Consider the following 26,934-nt stretch of genomic DNA (forward strand, 5'->3'; position numbering starts at 1 on the left):
TCCTTATGGGGACTGTATTGGTCTGCTCGGGCCGCCATTACAAGATACTACAGGCTGAGGGGCTTAACCAACAGAAATGTGTTTTCTCACAGTGCTGGAGGCTTGAATCTGAGATCAAGGTGTCGGCAGGACTAGTTTCTCCGGAGGCCTCTGTCTTTGCCTTGTAGATGGCCGTCTTGTTCCTGTGGCCTCCAGTGGTCATCCCTCTGTGTGTGTCTGCGTCCTCCTCTCTTTTTATTATAAGGATACCAGCCATACTGGATTCGGGTCCCCCCTATTACTTCATTTTATTTCAATTACTTCTTTAAAGATCCTGTCTCCAAATACAGCGACATTCCAAGGTGCTGTGGGACGGGACTTTAGCATATGAATTTGGGTGGAACACAGTTCAGTCCGTGACAGGGACTCTGTCTCAGAGCTCTTATGTACCCAAGTAGTAGGCTTTGGGGGGACAGGTGAGAAGTCTGAGAAGTCAGGATTCGTCATTTGGAATAGTCCTGTCACATAATGCTTCAGTAAGTGACGGCAGGGCTCAGGGGCCTGGCCCAAGCCTCCCGCCCTCCAGGGTTCACCCAGATCCCGGATCCGCACGGTGGCCCCTGCCCACCTGGGACTCAAGTCCTTCATTCCGATCACAGCTGGAGCTGGCTGGTGGTTGCCCCAGGAGTGTAGACGTGCGGGGCAATCTCTGCCACTTCCTTTCCATCCCACAACTGAAGGCGGCTGGAGGTGGCCAGGACTATGGTGACCCTCAGGACTCCAAGGCCTCCTCTTCCAGGGAGACATACAGATGCATCTGTCTTCACAGTTGATGAGGTCACTGAGCACAGGAAACATCTGCCAACACCCAGGGAGGTGACTGTCCGATTTTCCAAGGCCAGATTTTCTCCACACTGGTGTCCAAAACCCAGGAATCCCTGGAGATGGGGCGAAGGGTTCTGCCAGCAGCGGACTTGGACATGCGGCAGTGGTGGCTGGAGGACCCCAGTCAGCCAAATGGTTTTCACACATTGTTCAAAATATTATCTTAACCCAGAGCAGGGATCCACGGGGTCCAAAGAAAGCATAGCCCCTAAAGAAAGAGAATTCAACACCTTCCAGAAAGTCAGCTTCATGAAGAGAAGCAGGGCTGGGCAGTGCCGTCTTTGGGGAGCATGGGCTTCCGGAGGTCAGATGGAGGCTGGCATGGCCTTGGCATCTCGGCCTCTGTGTCACTGTGGACCTGGGCCTTCCCTGCAAGTCAGACTGTGCCAGAGCTTTCCCCAGAAGCTTCTGAAAGGAAAAATGAACATGGATCCCCTAGGGAATGTATTTGACCCTCCCAGCCTTTCCCTGCCCACCATCCGTGGTGGCTTCTGCAGAACGTGGGCCCCAGTGCAGGCATGACAATCATGGGGCCTCAGGGCAATATGCAGCTTGGGAAGGGACTGATATCAGTGAAGTTGTGATTTCTGTTGAGGGACACTGGGCAGATTTCTTGTGGACACAGCAGTTTGGAAGAAGTATGATGTCCAAAAGGCTATTTGTCCAAGATGGTCAGAGAATGTCACCTAGCTCTCCAGTTAGGCCGCTCTACAGTGTGGGCCCAGCTCAGAGAACACAGGCCATGTCCAACTGTCAAAACATTTCAATATCACAGAAAGACTTCCAAGCCTGAGTATGTGGTCTACAGATCTCAAGCAATAACTGTTACAACAAAATTATAGGACAGCTGGTAGACACCCATGGAGAACGTACCTTAGACAGCACACAAGAGTAACAAACCCAAATGTTTATGGGGCCAGGCATGTGACATGTATGAAGGGGCATCTGTAGGGCAGTAGGGAGTGGTAGAGCCTGCGGCTAACACATGACCACGCACAGGCAATCTGCGTAACAACAGCACTGTGCCACCAACAGAGCCCATGCAGGAGCACATGCGGTACATGGGATACCAGTTTGCACACATCTGTGGCTCCACCACGGAACAGGGCACACAAGTCTTCAAATGGAAGTTAAACTTGAAAGGAGTTTCCAGTCTAGTGTGACGATTCCGTTTCAGGCGACCCTAGCCTCTGTTGCTGGCCTTGCTCGCCTCTGGGCTGGAAATGCACGACCACGTTTCATTCACACTCAGATCCTTTCTGGATACTATCCTCCAAGTGGAGTCTGGAGGTAGAGGGGTCTTTGCCTTGCAGGTGAAGGTGTGGGGAAGCCTGCGCATTAAGGGGGAACCACGAGCGATGGAGCAGTAAATAATCCTCGAAAGCACAGCGTGGTCTACACCTTGTCCTGATCCCTGGAAGCAGCTTTGGACATCTAGAGGTGTAGACGGTACCTTTGGGGGGCCGGATGGGTCAGGCTCGGCCCATCTTCCGTGGTCGGTGCCACAATGTGGCCCATGGGGACCTTCTTCCTGAAGGTGCTCTCCATGTCGTCCTTCCCATCAAAGTGCCTCAGTGTGGGGCAGGGCATCGTGTGGGGAACAGCAGCGGCTCTTCTCCAGTCTCTCTGACTATTCGCCCCCGAGGCCAGAGCTGCCAGAGGGGATAAGAGCAGGAGGAGCATGGGGATTGCACTCACCAGTTTTCCCATGGAGGGTGGTTTTGTTTCGTGGGGCTGTCCTAGCAAAATACTACCAACTAGGGGCTGAACACAAGGGAGATGTACTCTCGCATAGTTCTGGGGACCAGAAGCCCGAAGGGAAGGTGTCGGCAGGGCTGGGCTTCCTCTGGGGACTCTGAGGGAGGATCCTTCCTGCCTCTTCCAGCTTCTGCCAGCTGCTGGCAATCCTTGGCTGTGGTCCCATCCCTCCAGTCTCTGCCTCGGACGCCCCTGTGTGTGTCTTCTCCTCTTCTGTCTCTTAGAGGGGCATTTGTTCAAGGTAGGGCCCACCCTATTCCAGGACGATGTCGTCTTGAGATCCTTAACTTAATTACATCGGCAGAGACCCTTTTCCCAAATGTGGTCACATTCATAGGTTCCAGGGGTCAGGACGTGGAACATCTTTTTTGGGGAACATTATTCAGTCACGACAGGCATTTTTCGTGTCCTTTTCAGCTCTTAAAATTGAAAATAGGAATAGATAATAGAAATACATACAAATAGAAATAGAAGTTGTGCCCCAGGCCAAGGTTTATCATCCTCCCAGACGCTGACAGGCTCGCTTGTGCCTTCAGGAGGAATTCTGGAGGAACCAGGCAGGCCACCTACTTTTCTGGATAGCAAATTCACAGAACCAGAATTTCCACCCCAAAGCAGCCTCAGAAAAGTATGACCACTGGCCTCCATCTCATCATGGGCCACCCTGATTTCAGAAATATCTCAGACCACGATGTTGGAGATACCGTGGCCTAGAAGCACCAAGGCCAAGTCCTCCGCTCCCAGAGCTTACAGCTTAGGGGACATCTCCAGCCTGCCCCCATCCGTCACCCCCAAGCAGCCCTCCACCCCGGGATCATTTCGCACAGCTAATTAAGAACAACAGACTGGAGGGGAGATAGAGCAAACCAAGGAATGTTGTGACTAAGCGTCTAGGATTTCAGCTTGGATTGATACGCGGACTATCACCATGGGTCGTAGAGAAGCAAAAAAAAAAAAAAAAGAATTCTATGTCTATGTTTGTTTGGTCTCCGTATCTAAGCCCCATCAGAGCAGAGGCAGGGAGGGTCAGAAATAAAATCTCTGCGACTTCTGCTGTTGGAATCCTAATATAAAATATGTGGGATAAACTGGCTTTATTGTATTCAGCTTAGATGATTGTGGGTAGGTTTTAGGAATGTTTAAGGAACGAGGAAAGTATGGGGGTGCCCAGGTGGCTCAGTTGGTTAAGCATCTGACTCTTGATTTCAGCCCAGGTCCTGATCTTGGGGTCGTGGGATTGGGCCCCATGTTGGGCTCCACACTCAGTGCAGAGTCCCCTTGGGATTCTCTCTCCTTCTCCCTCTGCCCCTCCGCGCTGCACGTGCATACTAGCTCTCTCTGAAGAAGAAGAAGGAGAAGGAGAAGGAGAAGAAAGAAGAAGAAGAAGAAGAAGAAGAAGAAGAAGAAGAAGAAGAAGAAGAAGAAGGAGGAAGAAGAAGAAGAAGAAGAAGAAGAAGAAGAAGAAGAAGAAGGAGGAGGAGGAGGAGGAGGAGGAGGAGAAGAAGAAGAAGGAGAAGGAGGAAGAAGAAGAAGAAGAAGAAGAAGAAGAAGAAGGAGGAGGAGGAGGAGGAGGAGGAGGAGGAGAAGGAGAAGAAAGAATGAGGTACAAGATAGGAAAAAGGAAAGGCATCTGGTCTTACTGCCAGGGGCAGACACTTCTGGGGCAGATTTCAAAGTGGAGGAGCTTCATAAGCGCTCCTGTTGAAGGAGGAATGGCCACTTGGGAATCCACATAGGGAACCCTTGTTGGATCTTACCGCATCTCTTTTGGGGCCCAAAGCAAATTCATTGAGTCTCCCTTAACCTTCCTTCCACCTCTCCTTTCACATGTAGCTACAGAGAACGTTCTGGAGGCTGGTGCCCCCTCCTCCCACAGGGGTCCCTCTGAAAAAAGGGATTCAGAACACCCAGCCTAGGGCCCCAGCTGTGCCCTCAAGATTTGTTGGCCCCACATTCCCCGTGTTGCCTGCCTCCCACGGTTGGGGGGCGGGATGGTGAAATGAGGCAATGTTTGCAAACCTGAGCTGGAAATAGAAACCGCGGATTTTGCTGTTAAAAAAGCAAACCCCAAGAGGAGAAGCATTGTAAATTTAGCTCTTTCCTACTACTTCTGTCTGTGCTCTTCGGCATGGAATCTCGCTCCTGCCAAGGGAGCCCACGCAGGTGCACATGCCAACCCTGGGAAGAAGAGCGCTCGTGTCTGCACTGTCCCAGAGAGCCGTGCCCTTCGTCTGGGCGGGATGGCGGTTGTGGGGCTAAGTGAGGGGCGTGGGGCCTCATGTGTGTTGAATTTCCACTTCCTGACCTCCACACAAACTACTTACCTGTGGGAAAATCATCGTTCACTTTTATTAAGAAACAAACACCTCCTTATTGTTGGAAATGTAGACAGTCAAAAAAAGCTGAGAGGAAGAAAATGAAACTTACTTGTAATTTGACCAGCCAGATAATGAGAGTTAATATATATCAAGTCCTTGCTGTGTGTCCGAGCCCCTGTTCTAAAGCTTCACACAGATTATCTATCCTCCCAGCAGCGGGTGAGGTAGGGAGTATGATTATGCCCTTGTTCTAAATGAGGAAACTGAGCCACAGGGGGTTAGTAACTTGTCCGCGATCACACAGTTAGCTGGGTGTATATGTGTGTGTGCACATGTGCGTGCAGTTTCTCCTACCTGTACTCTACGTACTTCTGAATCTCGTCTTTTTTTTTAATGAGACATAATTGACATATAACAGTATATTAGTTTCGGGTGTGCAACGTAATGATTCGACATTTGTATGTATTGCTATGTGACCACAATGAGTCTAGTTAACATCCATTACAATATATAGTTATAAATTTTTTTCTTGAGAGCTTTTAAGATCTACTCCTGTAGCAACTTTCAGTATATAATACAGTGTTATTAAGTCCTCATGCTGGACATTACATCTCCAGGACTTATTCATTTAATTTATTTTTTTATAAAGATTTTATTTATTTGAGAGAGAGAGACAGCAAGCATGAGTTGGGAGAGGAAGAAGCAGACTCCCCTCTGAGCTCGGAGCCCAAAGCGGGGCTCCATCCCAGGACCCTGAGATCATGACCTGAGCTGAAGTCAGATGCTTAACGGACTGAGCCACCCAGATGCCCCTCCAAGACTTATGTATTTCAAAACTGAAAGTTTCTACCTCTTGATCCCTCTTACCCATTTCACCACCTGCCACCCTTCAGCTTTGGCAACAGTCAATCTGTTCTCTGAATCTATGAACTTTTTTTTTAGTTTGCACATGTAAGTGAGGTGACATGGTATTTGTCTTCGACTTATCTCACTGAACAAAATGCCCTCAGGGTCCATCCATGTTGTCCCAAATGGCAGGATTTCCTTCTTTCTTTATGGCTGAACAGTATTCCTCTGTGTGTGTACATATATCCACCACAATTTCTTTATCCACTCATCCGTGGATGGACACTTAGGGTGCTTTCATTTCTTCACTTTTGTAAGTAATGCTGCAATGAACACGCGGGCACAGATATCTTTTCAAGTTAGTGTTTTCATTTCCTTCAGAAAAATTACCCAGAAGTGGAATTTCTGGATCATATGGTAGTTCTGTCTTAAATTTTTTGAGGAACCTCCTTACTGTTTTCCATAGAGGCTGTACCAGCTTACATTCCTACATATAGAGCACAGGGGTGCCCTATATCCCTTTTCCCTACATCCTTGCCAACACTTATTTTTATTGCTATGCAGTACCACTTGTTATTTTTGCTTTTCATCTTTTAAGGAATTTTGGGGGGTTCCATACAAATTTTAGAATGGTTTGTTCTGTTTTTTCAAAGGATGATGCTGGAATTTTAATAGGGATTGCATTAAATCTATAGATTGCTCTGGGTAGTATGGACATTTTATATGAATTCTTCTACTCCATGAACATGGGATATCTTTGCATTAATTTGTGTCTCCTTCAGTTTCTTTCACTAATGTCTTGTAGTTTTTAGGGTATAGGTCTTTCACCTCCTTCATTAGATTTATTCCTAGGTATTTTAGTCTTTTTGATGTAATTTGTAAAGGGGATTGTTTTCTTAATTTCTCTTTCTGATAGTTCATTATTAATGTATAGAAACCCAACAGATTTTTGTATATTGATTTTATATCCTGCAACTTTACTCAATTCGTTTATTGGTTCTAAGAGTTTTTTGGGGGTGCCTGGGTGGCTCAGTCATTAAGCGTCTGCCTTTGGCTCAGGGTGTGATCCCGGCATTATGGGATCGAGTCCCACATCAGGCTCCTCCGCTGGGAGCCTGCTTCTTCCTCTCCCACTCCCCCTGCTTGTGTTCCCTCTCTCGCTGGCTGTCTCTGTCTCTCTGTCGAATAAATAAATAAAATCTTAAAAAAAAAAGAATTTTTTGATGGAATCTTTAGGGTTTTCTGTATATAATGTGTCATCTGCAAATAGTGACAGTTTTACTCCTTCTTTTCCGATTGGGTTGCCTTTTATTTCTTTTTCTTGCCTAAGTGCTCTGGCTAGGACTTCTGATTCTATGTTGACTAAAAGTGGCGAGAGTGAGCATTCTTGACTTGTTCCTGATCTGAGAGGACAAGCTTTTGGCTTTCCCCTGTTGAGTGTAGTGTTAGCTGTGGACTTGTCATAAATGGCCTTTATTATGTACAGTGGGCTTTTATATCCCCATTTTATTGAGAGGGTTTTTTTTTTTTATTATAAATGGGTGATGAATTTTTCCAAATGCTTTTTCTGCATCTATTTTTATCCCTCACCTTGTTAATGTGGTGTATCCTATCGATTGATTTGCAGATGTTGAACCATCCTTGCATCCTGGAAATAAATCCCATTTGATCTTGGTGTGTGATCCTTTTAATGTATTCTTGAATTCAGTTTGTTAATATTTTGTTGAAGATTTTTGCATCTATTTCATCAGAGATATGGACCTGTAATTTCCCTTTTTTGTGGTATCCTTGTCTGGTTTTGGTATCAGAGACACACTGGCCTCATAAATGTGTTTGGAAGTATTCCCTCCTCCTCTGATTTTCCAAAGAGTTTGAAAAAGATTGGTATTAATGCTTCTTTAAGCATTTGGTGAATTCGTCAGTGAAGCCATCTGGTCCTGGACTTCTGTTTGTTGGGAGGTTTGGATCACTGATTCAGTCTTCTTTCTAGTAATCAGTCCTGTTCAGATTTTCTGTTTCTTCATCATTCAGTCTTCATAAGTTGTATGTTTCTAGCAAATTAGCCGTTTCTTCTAAGTTCCTCGATTTGTTGGCATGTAATTGTTCATAGCAGTCTCATATGATCTTTGTACGTCTGTGGTCTTGGATGTGCCTTCTTTTCATTTATCATTATGTCATACACATTCCCCGTAATGCTACAAAGTTTTATTAATCATTATTCCAGTAGCGGCATAGTACTCCAAAATTATTTACCATCTTCCCTAAACTTCTTGGGCAGTTAAGTCTCCCCCTCCTTTTCCCCCAGAATTATAAGCAGAAATCCTTGTAACAGGACCAATTATTGGAAGTGAAGTCTGTGTCAATGGATATGAGCCATCAGACTGCTTCCCAGAAGGAACATATCTTCTGTCAACACATGACAATGCCTCCCACCATAGATTAGCTGACATCGCCCATTGTCATTTCATTATTTTGAGATACAATCCACATAGTATAAAACTCACCATTTTAACCATTTTCAGAGGTTTTCAGCATATTTACAATGTTGTGCAACTATCACCTTTACTGAATTCCAGAACATTTTCTTCATCTCCAGAAGAACCCTGGTACCCATCAGCAGTCACTCCTGGTCCTCCTCATCCCCCAGCTCCTGTCAACCACTAAGCTGCTTTTGATCTCTAAAGATGTGCCTATTCTGGACATTTCACATAAATGGAACCATACAATATTTTTTTTCTTTTTGAATGTCTGCTGATTTAATGGATGGTATCTAGCTTTGAGTTTAGCAAATACATTGAATATTTGTTTATCACTTATATTTATTCTTTGGTGAATTGTTTGTTCAGGTCCTTTTCTCATATTACTTTTAGGGTCTTAATGTTTTCATTGATCTATGTGAACTCTTTATATATTAAGGCTAGTAGCTCTTTGACTATCGTATTTACAGTAATTTTTCTTCTGCACCAGAATATTTTACTGCAGGTGTTAAAGTGGATGATAAAGAAGCACCTTTAATATAAAAAGAAGCCACAAAAGGCATTGGAGAGCCCCAGGAGGGTTTGGGCAGACAGTGACGGGGGCTCTGCCTAGTGGCACAAGATGAGGGCTGAATTTCAGCCCCTGGGGGTTCCTTCGGTGCCAACTAGTGCAGGCACAGAATTTGGCCACCTCCCCACATCCCTGCTCAGGTGGCTGCTAATTAGGGCTCTGGGGCCAGCCCTGTTTTGAGAAGCAGGGATGCCCTGTAGCCATGACCTAGATATCAAGGGATGCCTTTTAGATTTGTGCTGGCCTTCTCTTCCCTGGAGAAGACTAACTGGGACTTTCTCCTCTCCACTGCCCACCCAAAGCTTCTGGCACTTTCCTTCCCCTCCAGCCTGTGCCCTCCAGGCCCTGAGGGAAATCAGCACAGAGGCTTTGGAAGTGAGTATGGCTCAGCAGTCTGGAGTTTGCACCCATGCATGGAAGATGGGCCCATAGGCCCCGTGTTCAGAAACCAGCCAAGCAGAGTTCTTTCCTACATATGCAACATAGGAAATTAACAGGCCTGAGGAAAAGGGGGGTTGATGGGAAGAAAATATAAAAGGCAACAGAATAGCAGTCTCACCGTGAATACACACGTGTTCTGGAGAGTAGCACCTATCAACAACAATTTGACACTTGGTTGAATGGACTTATTATTTTGTTAAAATAACTACATCACCCCTCCCCCTGGTGCCTATTAAGGGTTTTGGGGATTAAGGGTTTGGGGGATTATAACATAATCGTGGCATTTGGGAAACTGAAAAGCAGAACCAATTTTATCACTCTGCCAGGTGCAAATGTTGTATGGGGACTAATTGTTTTTCCCAATGAAATCAGTGACTGTTAAATTTGATGAGGGGGAGAGATTGCTCCTCAGACCCCTTGAAATTGTAGGCAAAAATCTTGCACGTGTGCATGTGTGCGTGTGTGTGCGTGCAAGCATGTACCTTCCTGTGGAGAAAGCCCATTTCTCTGTCAAGTTCTCAGAGGTGTCCTTGACCCCAGAAAGGTCCAGAACCAGGGCTGCAGGTTATCCATGGCGTGGTGTCCCCAAAGTGGGGCCTGCTAATTGTCCCTCGGGATTCATGTCACCTTGTGCTTGCAGTGCTGGTGAAGGGCCAGGTGACCACCAAGTACTACCGGCTGCTGTCCAAGCTGGGCGGCTGGGTGTGGGTGCAGAGCTGCGCCACCGTCGTGCACAACAGCCGCTCGTCACGGCCGCACTGCATCGTGAGTGTCAATTATGTCCTCACGTAAGTCAGACGTATTTGTTTCCTTGCTCTCTCCTCCTCCCCTGTCCCTCATCAGCCCGCTCCCACAAGCACCATCTCTCCCTCTCTCTCTCTTTGTCTCTCTTTCCGAAACTGTTCATTTGTCTGCTGTTTCGTTTTTATTTGAACAGTCTGTTCATTTGGGAAGGTCCAAACTATTTCTGTACTGAGCACTGAGAGCCAGGTGCTAGGCAGTGCGGGGAACACCAGAAAGGGAGCCCTGCCCCAGGCACAGCTGAAGATCAGATCACAGAGACCAGCTGAGGGTGGGGGGAGATGGCCCCCCTCCATCCTGCATAAGCTCTACAGGCGATGTCCATCCCGGACCAGGAATATGAAGTTATACTCTTCGTGCCCACAAACATCCGGTCATCTTGCATGCTCCTGCCATTTGGGACAGGAGATAGCTCGCGTTTTTTCCCTTTCTGTATAGCCCATTGTAGATGATGATGAACGTTTAGAATCCTTTAGAATCCCAGAAGGTCAAGTTCAGTTGCAAATACTTTTAAGACCATTACGCACAGCAGGACATGCGTCTCCCTGGGACCATATACTACTGTGGAGCCACCATGGCTACTGTATGTGAAATCACCCGCCCCCAGCTCTGGCTCTGAACTTGATACCCTCGCAGCCCCCCAGCCCCACCCTGACCAAGGTTCTCCAGTGTGCTCTACGGCACTGAGGGTTTAGGCTCTCAGTTCTCTCACAGAATGATTGCCGGGTCCCTGGTTTCTTGGTTTGGTTTGGTTTTTTTAGAACTAGAGCGTGATTTTAGCAAAACTGTAGGGAAGAAAGCATTTTAGCCACTTAATGATTCTTCCTAAGCAAACAGGTGTGGGCTGGTACTTTGGGCAACTCCCCCCACAACCCATGAACACAACCATGCCTAGTTGGCTCTTTAGGGCAGAAACAGGTGCCTGTTGTGGAAATGGGCGAAGCTGGCAGCCAGGCTCCTGGACCCTTGACGGTCCCCCACTCACGCCTCCCTGGGTGCTAACTAGAGAAGCAGCTGAGGCCCAGATACTCAAACTGAGAAGTAGTGCTTCTGCCCTTTCCTTTTGCCCTGACACACTTCCTCGTGGCCCATGGCGCCCCAGGGAAATGTGTTTGGGAGCTACGGGATGAGAGAACTACAGTGACACCCCCCCCCCCCGTTCCTGCTGGAGAACACTGACCTCACTCAGCATTGCCCAGGCCTTTAGCGGGGGCTTTTATCATGAGGGTGGGCTGCGCCCTGCTCAAGTCCTGTCCCATCCAACCTCAGTGAAGCTGTGCTGGAGCTCTGTGATGCCCTCGCTCAGGGGTGGGGCCAGGGAAGCCGCTCTTCCCGGCAGCCCGCTGGACAGGACTTGTCCTGCTCTTGCTTCTCAGGGATATCGAATACAAGGAGCTGCAGTTGTCGCTGGACCAGGTGTCTACGTCCAAGTGCCAGGACTCCTGGAGGACTGCCTTGTCTACCTCACAAGAAACTAGGAAATTAGCTAAACCCAAAAATACGAAGCTGAAGACAAAGCTGAGAACAAACCCTTACCCCCCACAGGTAACACGTGGGGCCCGCTGGGGCAGGGTGCAGCAGACACCCGGCCTGGGGGGGGCTCAGGACCCCCAGCCCGTTTGGGAATGCTGAGCCTCTGACTGCAGAGCAGGTCTCCCGGGCTGGAAGCTTCCCTGTGCGGTGCGGCAAGGTCCCCTGGGGCTGTCCCGCACACACAGCAGTGACTCGGCCTGGAGGCACTCAAAGCCAACATCTGGGAGGACTCGTCAGATCTAGGAAAAAGACTAAATTAGGAAGGCACATCAGCTTGTTGGAATCCATGTTAACGTGGCTTAGAGCACAGTGCATTGTGCTTCCATAGCACAATGAAAATCTTCCTTTTTAAAAATTTTTTAATGAAATTTATTTTTTATGAAAATTTTATTTTTTAATGAAAACTTTTTTTTTTTTTTTTAAGTAGTTTGTAACCTCTCAGAAATAGAAAGTGCCTATGTGTATCTGGTATGTGGTCAGCTTGGGCTGGGGGGATCTCGTTCCAAGCAGGAGGTGGGTCGCTGTGGTACTGTTTACTGTGCACCTGTCCCCGGTGGGACCTCACTGTGGTGGCCAGGTAGGCCCAGCCCAGGGATGCCGTTGAGCCCTAGAGGGTGGGGTCTGGTGAGGCCGGAGGGCAGTGTCTCACTGGCCCCTTCATCCATCTTCTTTGCCATGCAGCAATACAGCTCGTTCCAAATGGACAAACTGGAATGCAGCCAGCTGGGAAACTGGAGAGCCAGCCCCCCGGCAAACGCCCCGGCACCCCCAGAACAGCAGCTCCATTCAGAAAGCAGCGACCTTTTGTACGCCCCGTCCTACAGCCTGCCCTTCTCCTACCATTATGGACACTTCCCTCTGGACTCTCACGTCTTCAGCAGCAAAAAGCCAATGTTGCCGGCCAAATTCGGGCAGCCCCAAGGATCCCCGTGTGAGGTGGCACGCTTTTTCCTGAGCGCCCTGCCAGCCAGTGGTGAATGCCAGTGGCATTACGCCAACCCCCTAGTGCCTAGCAGCCCGTCTCCAGCTAAAAACCTTTCTGAGCCGCCGGTGAACGCTGCTCGGCACAGCCTCGTGCCAAACTACGAAGGTGGGTCGTGTTTGCACGAGGGGAGGGGGCGGGACTGTGGACAGCGGCGGCGGTGGTGGGTGGCAAATGGAAAAAGGATCCTCACACTGTGGGCCAACTTTTCCTTCTGCTTGTAAGTAGGAATTGCTCCGCTTTCCTGCTCTTGACGGGAGTCGCTTCACGAGAGGGAGACGAGCGGGGTGACCGAGTCCGCGTGCCTCTCGTGGCACCAGTGACAGTATTGAGGGCAGAGGAACCCAGGTGTTCAGCCACCCTCCCTGAAAACCCTGGCCTCGTTTGCTCCCCAAGAGGGAGACAAAGTGATTTTCAAACCCAGCTCCCGGGTACTGAGAATGCTCCAGCCACATTTATTTTACAAGATTACTTTTCCACTCCACCCAAAAATGAATACAGGACTCTGTTGGTTTTCTTCCCACGCCAGTTTTCAAAGTGCAGAAAACAGTGGTGGAAATTCATGAGCTCAAAGACACAAATGTCACTCACCAACCCAGGGCAAATAACATAAACACTCCACGACTCAGTTTCTTCATCTGTAAAATGCGACCATAACCCATGCGATACGCCTACTACCCCAGGGCTCGGCACACAATGGGCACCTGCCCAGCACCGCTGGTTCAACAGCAGAGGCAGGAGTGGCCCCTCCCCCAGCTCTTCCTGGTAGCAGACAAGCAGATGTCCTCCGGGGATGGGCCACCAGCTTCCCCAGCCCAGACAGACTCCTGTTTGCTCACTGGCCCAACCCCAGGCAGAGGGTGGGTGGGGTTGAGGGGTAGCTGCAAGAGGTGTATTTGTGTGTCACGCAGACCTAATGACTGCTCAGAGGGTAGGCCAAGATGGTGCAAGTTTCCTGCAGGGGCTACTGCATTTGGGGTAAATGGTACTCGCTCAGAAAAGAAACCCCTGCCTGAACAGGAGAGCTCTCTGGAGCCCCACCCCCTTCCCCACTCTAACTTTCTCTCTTTGGAGGCAGGGCTCTGTTCCTCCTCGGGCTGCCTGGGGAATCTCTTGCTTGGCCTGTCTTTCAAGGCGGAGACACATTTTGTCTCTAAATCTGAGAGGAGGGATAGGCTGTGGGAGAAAGCTAACCACCTTGGAGATTACTAGGACGTATGTTTCAAAAGTAGCCAGCTTAGAAAAGAACATGCCAGCGACTAGGGCAGTGCAGCCCTGCCTTCCGGCCTGGGCCAGTCCTTGGAGCCACAGTTTCTCAGATTTGGAGCGAAAGCCATCAGCGTACTGGATCGCTCACATAACCAAGGAAGGGAAGTAAAGCTAAGCATTTTGATAACAGCCGAAAGTATTATTGACTTGAGATTGACCTGAGAGAATTCTTTTTCTTTGCGTGTGGAAGCTGGCCAATGATATAACTAACACACAGCATCTTTTTTTTTAGTTGCTATTTTGAAAGTGAAAGTGGTTAATAAGGAGCTCATTTGTCATATACTTGGTAAAAATGGACCAAAGGTGCTAATTTGGGGCAATTTGTGATCTACTTTCTAGTCTTTTTTGATGTTAAAGGAAGACAAAATTTGTCTTAAGGTTAAAAAAACCCCAGAACGACCATAGGGAGCTAATTGATTGCAGGCACCTGATTACTGAGGGTGATTATTTAGTTATGACTGCACTAAAAGGAGCAGGCGTGATTACCACCTCACCCTCCCTACTGAGGGCTAAGCAAAAAAAAAAAAAAAAAAAGAGAAGAAAAAAAAAAAAAAAGAAAACAGGGTTGACTGGGGCCACCTTACCGGTCAGGCAGTGGAAGCCTCTAGACCAACGCTGTCCAATATGGTAGCCAGTAGCCACGTGCGGCTGTCGCGCACTGACATGTGGCTAGGGCAGCGAGAGGTGCTGCTGTGTGTGCACTGCACTTCCAAGACAGAAACAAAGAGTCAAGTATCGCAATCATTTGAAAGTATTGACTCCACACTGAAAGAACCTATTGCACATGCGGCATTACATTGAGTGCACCGGGTCCATGAGTTGCACCTGTTCCTCTTCGCTAGTTAATGCGACCACCAGAGCACTGCAGCTCGCAGTTGGGCAGCGCGGGCCTGGGCGCGGAGGGCAAGGGGCCCAGGCGGCTGCGTGGGCGGTGCGCGCTGCGGGTGGCCGAGGGGTGGTGGCGGCGCCCGGACCCGCCGGGTTGGTGCTGCTTTGGGCAGGTCCCCTTCCTCCCCCGCGCGGGCGTCTAACGTGTCGCCTGTCCCCGCAGCGCCCGCCGCCGCCGCCGCGCGCAGGTTTGGCGAGGACACCGCGCCACCGCCGCCGCCACCGCCGCCGCCGAGCTTCCCGAGCTGCGGCCACTACCGCGAGGAGTCCGCGCTGGGCCCGGCCAAGGCCGCCCGCCAGGCCGCCCGGGACGGGGCGCGGCTGGCGCTGGCCCGCGCGGCGCCCGAGTGCTGCGCGCCGCCGGCCCCCGAGCCCCCGGGCGCGCCTGCGCAGCTGCCCTTCGTGCTGCTCAACTACCACCGCGTGCTGGCCCGGCGCGGGCCGCTGGGGGGCGCTGCGCCCGGCGCGCCCGCCCTCGCCTGCGGCCCCGGTGCCCCCGAGGCGGCGGCCGGCGCGCTGCGGCCCCGGCCCCCCGGCCCCGCCGCCGCCTCGCCGCCCGGCGCGCCGCTGCCGCACTACCTGGGCGCCTCGGTCATCATCACCAACGGCAGGTGACCTCGCGCGGGGCTGCCCGCAGGGAGAAGCCATAGGCCAGGCCTCGGGCTCCTGTTCTCCAGAGCGCAGCCGAATGACGGGGGGCGAGCTGTATATGCACGGTTTAAATTAATTTATACAGAGACGACTATTTTAATAGAACTCCGCGGCCGACGTCTAGATTTTTACATAGATCCCACAAACGCCAGTGCAGGGGACTGCGGTGCGGCCCGAGGCGGGGGGAGGAAGGCCCGCCGGACCTTCGTTCTCCAAGATCCGGGTTCCGAAGGGGCAGAGCGGAGCGCCCCCCGCGTCCCACGTGTGACCTCAAACTACCCCGTCTTGGGGGCGGACTTGGGTTCCTCACCTTGACATCAGGCTCGCGCGCCTCGCCTCGCCCCCGATGCTCAGTAGCGGTTCCCCCCGGGGGACTGAAGGAGCTCCCACCCCCACTGTAGAGGGGAGAGCGCACCCTGATACGGGCAGGCAAGCCGGGCGGGAGACCCCCTGGAAGGAGGAGGCCTCCAGAATTCGGAGTCTTGGAGTCGAAGGCGGGCTGTGATGACTTAAGTCCCACGCATCGGCAACAGCTCTGACCGCTTTACAAGTCATTCACGAGTCTCATTAAAAGTTGTTGTGTTCATTTAAGCCTTTTCTCAGTACGAACATCGGCAAGCCGAGACCAAGGGAGTGAACGCACACGGGTGTGACTCACAAGCACATTCGTGAGCTTTTACTTCCTAACCCCTATGAACTCTTGATACCACCAAGAATAGCACCTTCAGAATATATGGAATAGGCATTAAATGCAAAAATAAAGCCAGATATTTTCTGAGAATGACAAGTGGATGACGAGGTGCCCAAGGCGACTGGCTACCCCTGTCACGTTTGCTTAGGGGGCAACATCCCTCTGGCCCACACAGACCTGTAATTCCCTAAGCTCGTGTTTGCTACAAGTCATGCTAATAAAGTTAGTTACATTGCATGTGCAATATGGAAATTGTCAATGCACTGCGCCCCTGTGGAAGAACGCTCGAGAGGAATGGTATAAAAATGTATACATTTCCTTCAGCATTTCCTGCATTTCCTGCATAGCAAGAAAACCCCGTGAACATGTCCTGTATGTAACAGGTGAACAGAAATCCTTTTATAAGGCACCAGCAGTGTTTTAAAAATAAACTTCCATTCATTTTTGTCTTACTTTTATATTTTTGCTTCAAGATTTCACCATTTAAAAATCCTACCATGGCTCTGAAACGGATTGATGCATCGAACCACCGTCTTTCAATTTGCTCCACACTATAAACACTCCCTCATTTCCTTTTTTCAAAAATGGTTTTCTTTCAGGAAACTCTGCGCCTGAGTGGAAAGAGTTTTCACAAATGTCTTTAACTCATTCTTCTAGAATCAAAGCTCACCTATATATAATTGTTTGCAACATGTGAAATGATTGCTTGCCAGCCTAGTGTCACACTGAGGGTCTGCCTCATTCTTAGCAGGGCGTCAGTAGCCTTATGGTAGGGGTGACATTTGCAAATTTAGGAACATGCGTGGTGCAGCAAAGGGACTGAGTCAAAGAATCAAACGCACGCACCTCTACGCGACACTTAGCTATACCTCATTAGCAGCTCTTCATACACACAGAAAACAAGCCTGGGGTATTATTTTTTTATGCTCACAAGTCTCGTCATTAAACCGGGATTCCTGAAAGGTGGGGCTTTGATGAGCAGGCGATATCACCTGACATTTTTTCAATAAAGTACCACAAAATGCGTTTGTGTCTACCTTGTTATTCATCATCGGGGGCTGTGTTCGTTAGTAAATACAAACCACGAAGGCTTTCAAGCAGTTTAAGATCAAAGGTTACTGTGAAAAAATAAGACCATGATAGATTTGCAAATGATAACGTAAATAGTCTTAACAACGAGTGTGTATGTACTTGAAAAATAAAATGTGTACTAGGGAAAACTTCCTTGTCTAAACAAACATTGGGGTTTTCATAGCCTAGAACATGAAGGAAGATTCCTATGCAAGCCAGCTTCCAGGAGGCCGGCAGCTCAGTGCAAAGTTAACAGGAGTTACCATGGCAACCTAATATTGTTACCTCCATCTTTAAGAGTCTGCACATTTAAGCTGGGGATATCATTTCTTGACTTCTGTGAGGCTCCGGCAGGGGAAGAGGAAGCATTTTAATAAATATGACTCTCTTTCACAAAAAAAAAAAGAAAAGAAAAGAAAAAAAAGAAAAGAAAAGAAAAAAAAATTGTAGTGGGTCCTAACACGTTGACAAAAATGCCGGATCAAACGGATTTGAGAAATAAACCCGGTTCAAGACTGGCCGGGCTCTCCAAGGGGCCTCCCAGGGAAAGGAATTCTTTTATGTTCATGGAAGCCCTTTCTAGAAAAGCCGTTCCATTCATACCTTTGTAGAGAAGGGACCAGGGTGTGAAGAAGGCTGCTCTGAGGAAATCTGCAAGAGCTGGGTATTTTGCACCCCCTTGCCCCCCCACCCCTTTGTCCTTTTTAAAGTCCTATGGCCAAGCCTTCCCCCTTGGACCCAAGGGGGGAGAAGTTTATACAGTCAATGAATCCTATACAAAGTCTACCCGAAGTTGTAATTTATTGTAACTGTAAGACAGTTAAGGTAGACTGTGGGGGCTGCTACAGATAAAATGGGATAAAAAGAACATTTTCCAATAAATGCCAGAAAACTATAGTAGTTTAAAATCTTAGTGAATCATAGCCCTCAGGTTATCGAAGATGCATTAGTCAAGCTGTTCCTAAACTTAAGTATGATATATAAGGTTAAAATCTTGGGGAAAAACCTCAAAAGTCAAGCAGTTCTTACAAAAGTAAGAACAATTCTACAAGAACAAAATCTGTTCTAGTAAATTTGTTGTTACATTAAATTTATTTTTCAATTTAAAAATTTATATTAAATGGTTATATTAAATTTATTTCTCACCTCAGTTAAAAGGGTTTTTTGTTTTTTGTTTTTTTTTACTTTGGGTTTTGCTAACTTTCACTCTTTGGAGTAATAAGATTTCTCTTTTGTATGACACATAATACATTTGTCAAAAATAAATCAAAAACAACCAAAAAAGCACCCAACTTCTCAATACTTAGAAATACATACATTTTCCTTACTATGTAAAACTATTTATTTTGTAAAAATGTTTAAATATGAATAAAAATTCTGTAACCAAGAGTAGTTGCCTATTTTCAAAAATGAAATTTGCGGTCAAAATCACAAGGAGCCCAAACTGTACAGAAAATCTTGAAGTTTATTTTGGTAGACTTGCTTCTTACAGGCATTGGCTTAAAGTAATTACTTTTCTGAGACGATTCTTGGAAAAGGTACAAATGCGAAGGCTTACGCTTTTTAAAATTTCAGATGTGCATAGTCATAACCCAGGAGTAAGGATTCTCCGCGTGCTGCCTGTTAAGAGCAAGCAGACCTTCCCGAATGCAAGCCGAAAACGTCCCCTGCCGCATTCTGAAGCCGCTGGAGGAGGCTGGCTTCTCCCCCGCTTCCCAGGCTCCAGGGCAGGGGCAACTACAGAGGCCACCCCCGCGGGGGTAGGTGAGGGGCCCGGGGTCTGGAGGCTGCATGCTCCCCCCACCTGGGCTTGTGCGCCCTCCCCCCCATCGGCCCACTTATTCCCACATCGGGCAAAGTCTGCAGGAGCGCCCCCCACCGACTGTTTCGGACCAGACACGAATCCTGCTACTTCGCCCAGGGTCAAGGGGCGCTGCTTCGGTAGGGGCCACCGGAAGGCCTTTTGGAAAAAAAATGTATACGAGGGGAAACTTCCTTGTGCACATTCAGGGGGCGCTTTCCCAGGGCTTCCCCTGAAATCTGCGGCCAGCCCGGAAGCGAGGAGGTCTTGCTTTTTTTTTTTTTTGACATAACCAGGAAGAGGCTCGCGGCGCGGCCTCTGAACTTGCGAGCAAATCCAGGCCCTGGAAGCGCATGCCAATCCTGAGTTCAGCTGCCGTGTTTTAAAGATTATGAAGAACATGCAACGTTTCTGTTAAGACTTTAAAGCTCCTCGAGATCCGAGATTGCCAGGCGCGCAAAGGCCCCCGAGCCATGAGGGTAGAGCGGCAGGCAGGTAATTTCCCCAACGCGAACAGCTCTAAGGAAGATGCTTTCATTCAGCTCTTCTAGATGAAGCCGAATTTCAAAAGTCTTTGGTTCGTAGGAGGCAAGATCGGGTTTACGGAAAACGTAGCATCTGCTTCAAGTCTATTTTGTCTCCCCCAAGACAACTGTGCGGCAGCACAAGCAAGAAACAGTCTTGAAAGCACAGAGGCCAAGCGGCATGCCCGGATCATCTCCATCTGCACTGACACGGCCACACGTCATTAGTTTTAATTTACAGAAAGGAAATTAAATGATAACATTTCCCCCCCAAAAGCAGAACTGTCTAGAATGGGACTTCAGCTTAAAACAAAACATTGCATGTTTTTCATTAAAGAACCCCCCAAAGAAATTCAAACAGTAACAATGGCAGCTCTGAGAGATGACTTGCCTTATGTTACAAACTTTGAGAAATGAAACTTGCAACATTAGCCTGGAGATCTTTCCTCCTGATGATATTTTGCAGATGCCCTCTCTCCAGGGTGAGTCCATTTGGTGATTTTGGGGTGCTGTGGACTTTTATTGAAACTTGTCACTAGTTCCAAAAGAAGACTTGGACACATAGGAGAGAGCAATTTTTTTTTTTTTTTTTTTTGGAGAAAAGTAATTCTAACGGAAGCCTTATTTGCAAAAATTACTTCTTAAGTTCTTTTAAAGTTCCATTTCCAAAAAGCACATATTGGGGTGGTGTACTAAACTAAACACGCTATTTCCCCCCTTCCTATGGCGCTGCCTGTGCCTGGCTAAAGGTAGGCAGATTTTATACTGAAAACCACGAGTTTCTGGAATTGGCCTGACTGGGGAAAGCTGGGTCAAGCTGGTGCTAGTGTTCAATGAGGGGATTCTGTTCAAAGCCGAGAGCTCCATCGAGTTTTCTTTCCACTAATTTCAGTTGGGACTGGCAGGAAGGGAAAAGAGTGGGCAAAAAATTAGCCTTTTAAGGCTGAAAAGGAACGTGTGTGATTCACAAGTTCAGAGATAGCAGTGACGTGGAGAAAGCACGGAGTGCATCTGGAGATCGCAAACGCATATCAAAAGGTTTCCTTTCTTTTGTTCTCCAGGGAGACTTTCAGGGCATCAGATCTTGAAGTCTTCTTTTTAAAGCTTCACACACACACACACACACACACACACACACACACGCGCGCGCGCGCACACCCTCTTAAATGACGGTGGTTCCGTATCAGCTGCATTTTGTTCTTGGCAATTTAGAGAAAGGGGGGCAAAAAAATTACGACTTAACAAATAAAATGCCACGTACTGCTACATTCTGTGCACCAAAGGGTCTTTCAGGAATGCTCCAGATTTCAAAGCGAGCCCACCACGGGCTTAGAAGCTCCAAATCCTCCCTCGTGTGTGGTATATGCCTGAGTCTTCGTCTCCAGCTGTTAGGGCCCAATCATCCAGCCCACACGCACACGAGGACTAATCAACGCCTTAAGAATCTTGAACTTGATCCCGTCCCTTCAGAATCTGCCATGAGTTCACTTAGGAAAAGAGAGCTCATAAATTAATGTCGAAGTAAGTAACCGATCTCCTCTACAAGGTCACTGCAACCACACCAGGGACACCCTCAAACCACCGGGCCCAGACTTAACGCTCACGAGTCTACCGTCTCTTTTCTTATTAGCAAACAAATAGAACAACGACCAAGTGCCAATGCATGTTCCTCTAAGAAAACGCCTCCCTGAATGCTCATAAACGGGGTCACCAAACCTCTACCTCATGGCCGGCCTGGGCCTGGAAGCTTTTTTTTTTATCTGTTTTTTAATAGTCTGGGAGTGAAGGTCTCCGCTACTGGGGAAACATCTGAATTATTCCATTGCTGTTTTCCAAAATAAAAACTTTTTTTTTTTGGCCAATCAACACACATCCGAGCCCAAGAGGGGAGAAGGATTTCACACTTGTGGCGGTGTTTCACCTGAACTAAATCTTCCGCTTGTCATCCCTCCACCCCAGAACGTCTGCAAACGCCAAGAAAAATGGCAGCAGACAGAACAACATGAAGGAATTCAGCAGATGAACGGGAGGGAGGCCACCTTCGCCTACAGCTCTAAATCCATTTTCCAGATCCTCGGGCGAGGAAAGGCGGCAGGAATGAACTGGAATGCTGGCTGCGGTGGCCCTCCCGCTGTCCGGCGGCCCCAGGCAGGCCGCACGCAGGTCCCAGGCCCTGCTACTGCTGTTTGGGGACGATCAGGTTTCTCAGCATGTCGAAGGAGTTGCCGTCGGGATGCACGGTCACCACCTTGCCGTCCTCCTGCTGGACCTGAAGGAACCCGGAGTCATCCAGGCCGACTAGCCACACCTCTGGCCCCTCGAGGCTTCCCAGGCGGACCCGTTGGCCGCTGTACGGGAAGAAGAGCAGAGGGTCGGTGGGAAAGGTAATGCAGTGTCTGGGGACAGGTTGCTAAGGACTCACCCCTCTGGCAGGGGAGGGGTGGGCGAGATCAAATGCTCTGACTTTCACTGGTCCCGCAGGAACTGTTTTGCTAACTACTAGAAGAATCGGGGTGATGGAAATTCCAACAGGGAGCGTGGCCTTTCTCCTAACTCCGATCACCCAGATGAGGATTTGCCCCACTTCCCCGCCCTGTGGCACTCTGAAGAACCACTGTGCCATTCTAGGGGTTTGGGCTGAGACTGCGGGGGAAGAAGCTGCGTTGGAAAGCAGATTTTCTACAACGAAGCTGGGTACCATCAAAGTCAAGTTAAACCCACTCTAAAGCTGCTTCTTTTAATATTTTCCAAATGTATCTGTTGAGTTACATCCTTGTTAAATAGCTTTTAAAATACAGGGTCCACCCCTGCCCCCCCAGCCACGCATTTTTATTTGGAAGGATTTTAAACCTACAGAAAAGTTGAATAGGACAACGACCCCCAGAATCCCCCTTCACTTATCTTCACACCAACTGATAACGTTTTCCATACTCGCTCTTTCTCTTCGTGCACACACGCATGCCTTTCTGCTGGCATTTAAAAATAGGCGTCGTGACACTTTATACTTAAATACTTCAGCATGCACCTCCTAAGAACAGTCTCCCACAAAACCCGAATACCATTACCACCCTCAGGAAATCTCATCTCCATATAATAACATCTAGTATACAGTTCATGTTTAAATTTCCCCATTGTCCCATTAATATCGTCTGTGGCCATTTCCTCCCATCCAGGATCTAATTATGAATCCCATTTTGCATTTAGTTGTCATGCCTCTTTAATCTCAAACAAATCTCCGACCTTTTTATTTTGGGTTTGAACACAAGGACGCTTCTGAGGCGGTTGAGGCCTGTTGGTGTTCACCGTGCTGCGGGCGCACGTGTTACGACGCGAACGTTCAGCCAGCCTCCGAGTTCCTGATTTAGGAGGCCCAGGGTGCAGCCTGAGCCTGCGCATTTCTCACGAGTTCCCAGGTGAGGGTGCTACCGCCCCCTGGGGGATCTCACTTTGAAAACTGTTGTTATCTAGAATGTTCTACAATTTAACGTGTGTCTGTTTCCTCATGTTAGGGTCTGCTTAAACACGCTGGAAAACTCTCGGGTGAGGTTGTGTCCTTCCCACAGCATCCCACCAGCAGGCACCGGATGCCGGTTCCTCCTGGTGTTGCTGATGGTAACTTGCTCAATGTGGTGGACACCAGTTTTCTCCATCAGAAAGGCAAAAAAATAATTATCTAGGGGCACCTAAGTGGTGAGGTCGGTTAAGCGTCCAACTCTTGGTGTCAGCTCAGGTCGTAATGTCGGGGTCGTGGGATCGAGCCCCGCACTGAGCTCCGTGCGAGGTGCAGTCTGCCTGAGGCCCCCTCTCCCCCTGCACCTCCCCCTGCTCACGCGCTCTAAAATAAATAAATCTTTTTAAAAAGGCAATTATCTAGACCTGTGCTTAGTCTCTTGTTTTAAGATACTGAACTACTCACTTAATAAAGACATTTTAAAAGCATGACGATGGGCCAGCACTGACCTGTGGACCCAATACTTATAATAAAGGGGAAGAACGCCATTGGGCCCTTTGTCCTGAAATGTGTCGATCAGTTTCTCCAGCACCGTCACAGTTCTGGCGATGAGACTGTCGGTTCTTAAGGGCTTCAGCTCTGTCCTGTGTTGCTTATTGTATTCTGCGACAAGATCATTGATGCATATGGTAGGGTTACTGTTACTCACGTTAAATCCACAGCCTGCACAAAAACAGTTGAAAAACATGAGCGGCTCAACCTACTGATTGCATCGCACGTTCCTCCCAACCACCTGGAAGGAGTTACAGCCTTTATCCCCGACTCCCTGCTTCCTTTCCCTCATTTCAAATTTATCATCTCTGGCCACTTAAAGAATGACTTATCGGGGCGCCTGGGTGGCACAGTTAGCTGAGCGTCTGACTCTTGGTTTCAGCTCAGGCTGTGGTCTCAGGGCCGTGAGATCGAGCCCCACGTGGGGCTCTACACTCAGCACAGAGTCTGCTTAACATTCTTTCTCCTTCTCCCTATGCCCCTACTCCCCATGCACTCTCTCTCTCTCTCTCTCTCAAATAAATAAGTAATCTTTAAAAAAATGAACGACTTATGTCTTTGGGACTATCTGCCTTCCAAACGTCCCTTTATTATCCTTGCTCAAGCTACGACCACCCCAACCTTGCTGTGGATCGGTTGGGGGAGAAAAACCAGCCAGATTCAATTCCATTAAACAGAAGCTATGACTGGGGCAAAGCTCCTTGGAGTGGCCTTGGAAACAATGCTTCACGTGGTCTCGCCAAGAACAGTCGCTCTGCACTGAGCCCATTGTGAAGGAAAGTCTCTTGTTTCTTTTCCGACTTGAATAACAAAACACATGGCTGAAAATAAAGAATTTCACTCAGGTCTTAAGGAGTAAACTCTGGATTCAGAGATTTCAAACCTTGGTCATGGCATAACCCCAGAACACATCTTTTAATACGTTGTCCTTGGAAGTCTTTGGTGCTAGGGTTACGCTGTTGGCAAGGGGCCGACCCGTGTTCCGTGGCTCTTTTATGGGCTCCTAACCCAGGGCTTCAGGAGAGGGAGTGACCAGCAATGGGGTTTGAGCAGGCTTGTCTCTGCTGTTACTTAATACCATCATCCTCTCTGGGAGAGTTAGAGTCTTCAAGAAGCCAAACCTCAGTTTTCAACAGGGCCCTGAATCAACCTCAAAGAGGTCTTCAATAAGGAGTGAAATACTGCAAGAACTAAGCAGTGAGACGCTCTTGTTTTCAGTGCCTCTGAGAAAAAAATTCCCCAAATACTCGCCTCAGATAGAAAGATGACATTTACAATAACAGTATTCTTTGGTAAACGTTCTGAGCCATTTTCAGTGTGAAGGGAAGGATTGATAGGCCTCAGATTTTTTTTTTTAATATATTGGCTATTAAAATACAAAGCAATGTAAATTACATCTGGAAAAAAAAACAAGTAACTACAGCAACAGGGGAGAATCAACAACTGTTCGTTTGTTCCTCCGACAACACACACAGTACGGAGCGTAAGTATTCAATCAAGTGCATATGGTGTTGAAAAATCTCCCCTATATTCAGAAAATTCAAAGTCCTGGGGAACAGAGCAGCACTGACCACTGCCAACTCAGGCTACGTCTTTGCAAGGACCAGAGAGCACCCCTGTTGGGGACCCTGATTCTTTCCCCAAAGACACCCCCTTTCCCCCATCACCTCCTGGGGCCTTAAGAATTTAATAAAAGCCATGAATTCTCCCTACAGGAACATGTTTCCTTTCCCCCACACTGACAGAAGCCATGCCTGGACCTCCTCGATATCTCGGGGCCTGACTTCGGAATATCTGCATCTAGTCTAGTGGACACATTTAAAAATGGGAAGCAGAGCTTGGAGGCTGGGAAGCAGAGCTTGGAGGCTGGGAAGCAGTTGGTTCAGAATAATATTGCCAGTTGGTGACAGAGCTGGAAACTTAAGCTTTGCACTTTTTGGCTGGGATTTCAGACACATCATCACACGTTTTCTGCCCATTCCTCATTTCTGAACACTAAGTTCTCCTGGACATCAGGGAGGAGCTGATCCTCGGATGAGCAGAGCCTAAGAACTTCTGAAACGCTTTCTGAATCTGTCTCCTTGCCTGCTATGGATGTGCTGAGGGGAAATGGGATTCTGCACCCTACCTTGACCAGCCTGGAGCTTCTTCTGAAGGTCAAAAAACCCCACAAAAACAAAAAAACAAAAACCAAAAACCACGCAACTTTTCCCAGGCCTGGGAAGGTCCAATTAAGAATGCAAGACCACCAGGAGACTCATCTTTGAGATTAACTTTTTTTTCTTATCACAAAATGGCAAAATGGCATGTTAAATGTTTATTTTCACCATTTCTAATTCAACAAGAAGCCGGCGTGTGGAGAGGTGCAACAAAAAACCTGTCTGATGTGGTACCGATCTGGCGGTTTCCATGGCCATAGACAGGAACGCTGAACCTCTGGAGAGGCTTTCAACCAATCCGGCCTGTTTTGCATACATATTGTGCTCTGTAACTCAAGGCTCAAAGAAAAAGTAATCCCATATGATAATCCACTCCCCTCAAGGTAGCCATGTAGAAACCATTTTTATTTTTGTTTTTATTCATCTAAAAATGTGGAGGAAAGACTTTCACAACTCACCGATGAGTATATAAAATGTTTCTCCCAAAAGTGTCGAGTTAACCAGAACTCCACCAAGCTTCATGAGGTCACTGTAATAAATATCGTTGGGCCACTTCACTCGTAGGTTGATATCCTAAAGGAAAACCTGCACGTTAGTCAAGCAATCGCGGGACACAAAGGGGCCGGGAGAGGTCGTCCAGCTCAAAGGAAGATGAGCGGGATACTCAGAAAAGCCTGATGTGGGGCTCGATCCCAGATCGCCGGGATCACGCCCTGAGCCGAAGGCAGACGCTTAACCTCTGTGCCACCCAGGCGCCCCTAAATTTTAAATTTTTAAAAAAGACTTTATTTGTCAGAGAGAGAGCGAGCACAAGCAGGGGGAGCGGCAAGCAGAGGGAGAGGGAGAAGCAGACTCCCTGCCCAGCAGGGAGCCCGATGCGGAACTCGATCCCAGGACCCTGGGATCATGACCTGAGCCGAAGGCAGACACTTCACAGACTGAGCCACTCAGGAGTCCCGACATAAATTTTAAATTTTAAATTATTTTCCTAAGACTAATGAACCTACTGCTAGGGTTAAAAATATTTCACCCCACAACAGAACTTTATCTTCTCAGCTGCCTCCTATGAGGCAAAATGTCTAGCGCAGGGGCTGCGGGCTGACCTGCGAAGGTGTGTGATGGCCTGACGAGCCCAGGCCCTTCGGATACAGAGAGCAAGGATGCTGAACGCTGGTAATAAACATCACAGTTCAGCGTGCGTGCCCGGGACTCCACGTGACTGGGGAAACACATACCCCAGTCCTACACACGGTGACCATAAGGACATGACCACGTCGGAGGGGAGG

The 26,934-nt window shown here is 48.3% G+C and overlaps 2 protein-coding genes across 8 annotated transcripts in view; one reads left to right on the plus strand and one right to left on the minus strand.

The window, feature by feature from the left end:
* SIM2 (SIM bHLH transcription factor 2) overlaps nucleotides 1-17,116 on the plus strand; it is a 50,223-nt gene extending 33,107 nt beyond the window's left edge. The window contains exons 8-11 of the mRNA XM_045813512.2: nucleotides 9,916-10,063; nucleotides 11,453-11,621; nucleotides 12,291-12,699; nucleotides 14,912-17,116. Of these exons, the coding sequence (XP_045669468.1) occupies nucleotides 9,916-10,063; nucleotides 11,453-11,621; nucleotides 12,291-12,699; nucleotides 14,912-15,363 (1,178 nt within the window). The 3' untranslated portion in view covers nucleotides 15,364-17,116. The remainder of the gene's footprint in view (nucleotides 1-9,915; nucleotides 10,064-11,452; nucleotides 11,622-12,290; nucleotides 12,700-14,911) is intronic.
* Nucleotides 17,117-18,606: 1,490 nt separating this feature from the next.
* Nucleotides 18,607-26,934, minus strand: part of HLCS (holocarboxylase synthetase) — a 208,848-nt gene continuing 200,520 nt past the window's right edge. For 6 of the 7 annotated variants that reach the window (XM_045813556.2, XM_045813558.2, XM_045813557.2 and 3 more), the window contains 3 exons: nucleotides 26,107-26,221; nucleotides 23,447-23,660; nucleotides 18,607-21,834 (listed from right to left, as the gene is read on the minus strand). In XM_045813556.2, the coding sequence (XP_045669512.1) occupies nucleotides 21,663-21,834; nucleotides 23,447-23,660; nucleotides 26,107-26,221 (501 nt within the window). In that variant the 3' untranslated portion in view covers nucleotides 18,607-21,662. The remainder of the gene's footprint in view (nucleotides 21,835-23,446; nucleotides 23,661-26,106; nucleotides 26,222-26,934) is intronic. The other variant, XR_015724268.1, reaches the window with a different exon arrangement.

Source organism: Ursus americanus, chromosome 4, assembly GCF_024610735.1.
Source record: "Ursus americanus isolate L20-20 chromosome 4, mUrsAme1.1.p, whole genome shotgun sequence".
Lineage (NCBI taxonomy): Eukaryota > Metazoa > Chordata > Mammalia > Carnivora > Ursidae > Ursus > Ursus americanus.